At 41.0% G+C, this 1,259-nt stretch overlaps 1 protein-coding gene across 1 annotated transcript in view; it reads right to left on the bottom strand.

Moving 5' to 3' along the window:
* The window catches only part of DYNC1LI1 (dynein cytoplasmic 1 light intermediate chain 1), a 38,467-nt gene that overhangs the window by 5,918 nt on the left and 31,290 nt on the right, over positions 1–1,259 (bottom strand). Inside the window, exon 10 of the mRNA XM_004704050.4 lies at positions 756–876. Coding sequence (XP_004704107.4) covers positions 756–876 — 121 coding nt within the window. The remainder of the gene's footprint in view (positions 1–755; positions 877–1,259) is intronic.

Here is a 1,259-nt window from a genome sequence, read left to right as displayed (position 1 = left end):
CTCACCTTCCCAACACAATCGCTGAAGACAAAGCAGGTGCATAAGCAAATGTAGTGAAGAAAGCTGATGGTGCCTGGCTTAAAGATAAACAAGCGGCCATCTAGCTGAGAAGCAACAAAGCCCATGAGGAAGAAGCACACCAGCCTGTGTGATCATGAGGTTTCAATAGGACCAGGTATCAAAGACCCAGAACAAAAAACCCTATCACTGTGAATGAGGGGGAGTGTGGAGTGAAGACCTAAAGTGCATCTATAGATAATTGGACATCCCCTTACAGAAGGGTCACAGGGAGAGACAAGCCAGTCAGGGTGCAGTATAAAACATATTGCACCGATAAAACATACAACTTTCCAAATATGGCTAGACCAGAGGATGACACTGGTACAGATAAGAGCTGGAAACACAGAATCCAGGACAGATAAACTAACAACAGAAAAGTAGGTGTAGGGAGACAATGGTCAGTTTAAAACATTTAAAAAAAAAGTTATAAATTATCAAGGGTCCATGAGGGAGGGAGGGGAAAAAATGAGAAGTGGATACCAAGGGCTCAAGTAGAAAGAAAATGATGATGGCAACAAATGTGCTTGACACAATGGATGGCTCATGATGAGTTGTACGAGCCTCCAATAAAATGATTTAAAAAGAAAGACTAGAAGGTATTACACAAAACTGAAAGCAGCTATGGTAAATGTAGACTTCTAGATGCATTTCAGTGCAGAATGTTGGTATTATTTTCTTGGAGAAAAGAAGCATACCTTTCATGTTTGGATCAATTTTTTTTGAGCCAGCAGGGATAGGTGACACGCTGGCAACATTGGATGACACGGATCGATTTGGTGTTCGAGGGGAGCCTCCTGGAACTCTTGGTGAGGCATCCTATGTAAAAACATGAAAAACCACAATTATGAAACCCCCCAAATCTGTCAACTTCATGAAAGCTATTATGATAAAAACAAATTACTTTGCAACTGTCCCACTTCTATTCAACTCTTATTTCTACACTGCAAGCCACTGACAAAAATGTTTGTAAGGGTGTCCTCATTATTAGAGAAGACTACAGGCCCATCACATTTTAGAATAATTAATTTCCTTCAACAGAAAATGAATTTATTAAGAATGAGTTATGGTCTCTCTAAGTTGGCAGGATAAATAATTTGGAGATGAAAAGAACGGGACCAATGATTCTGGGGGGATACGAGAGAAGGGGAGGTGGGAGAAAGGGTGGGGGGAACCAACCCAGGGAAAAGGGAACAACAAGT

This window comes from Echinops telfairi, unplaced genomic scaffold, assembly GCF_000313985.2.
Source record: "Echinops telfairi isolate 266 unplaced genomic scaffold, ASM31398v2 ScPeMD7_7420;HRSCAF=8458, whole genome shotgun sequence".
NCBI lineage: Eukaryota > Metazoa > Chordata > Mammalia > Afrosoricida > Tenrecidae > Echinops > Echinops telfairi.
This window is presented reverse-complemented; position numbering and strand designations above follow the sequence as displayed.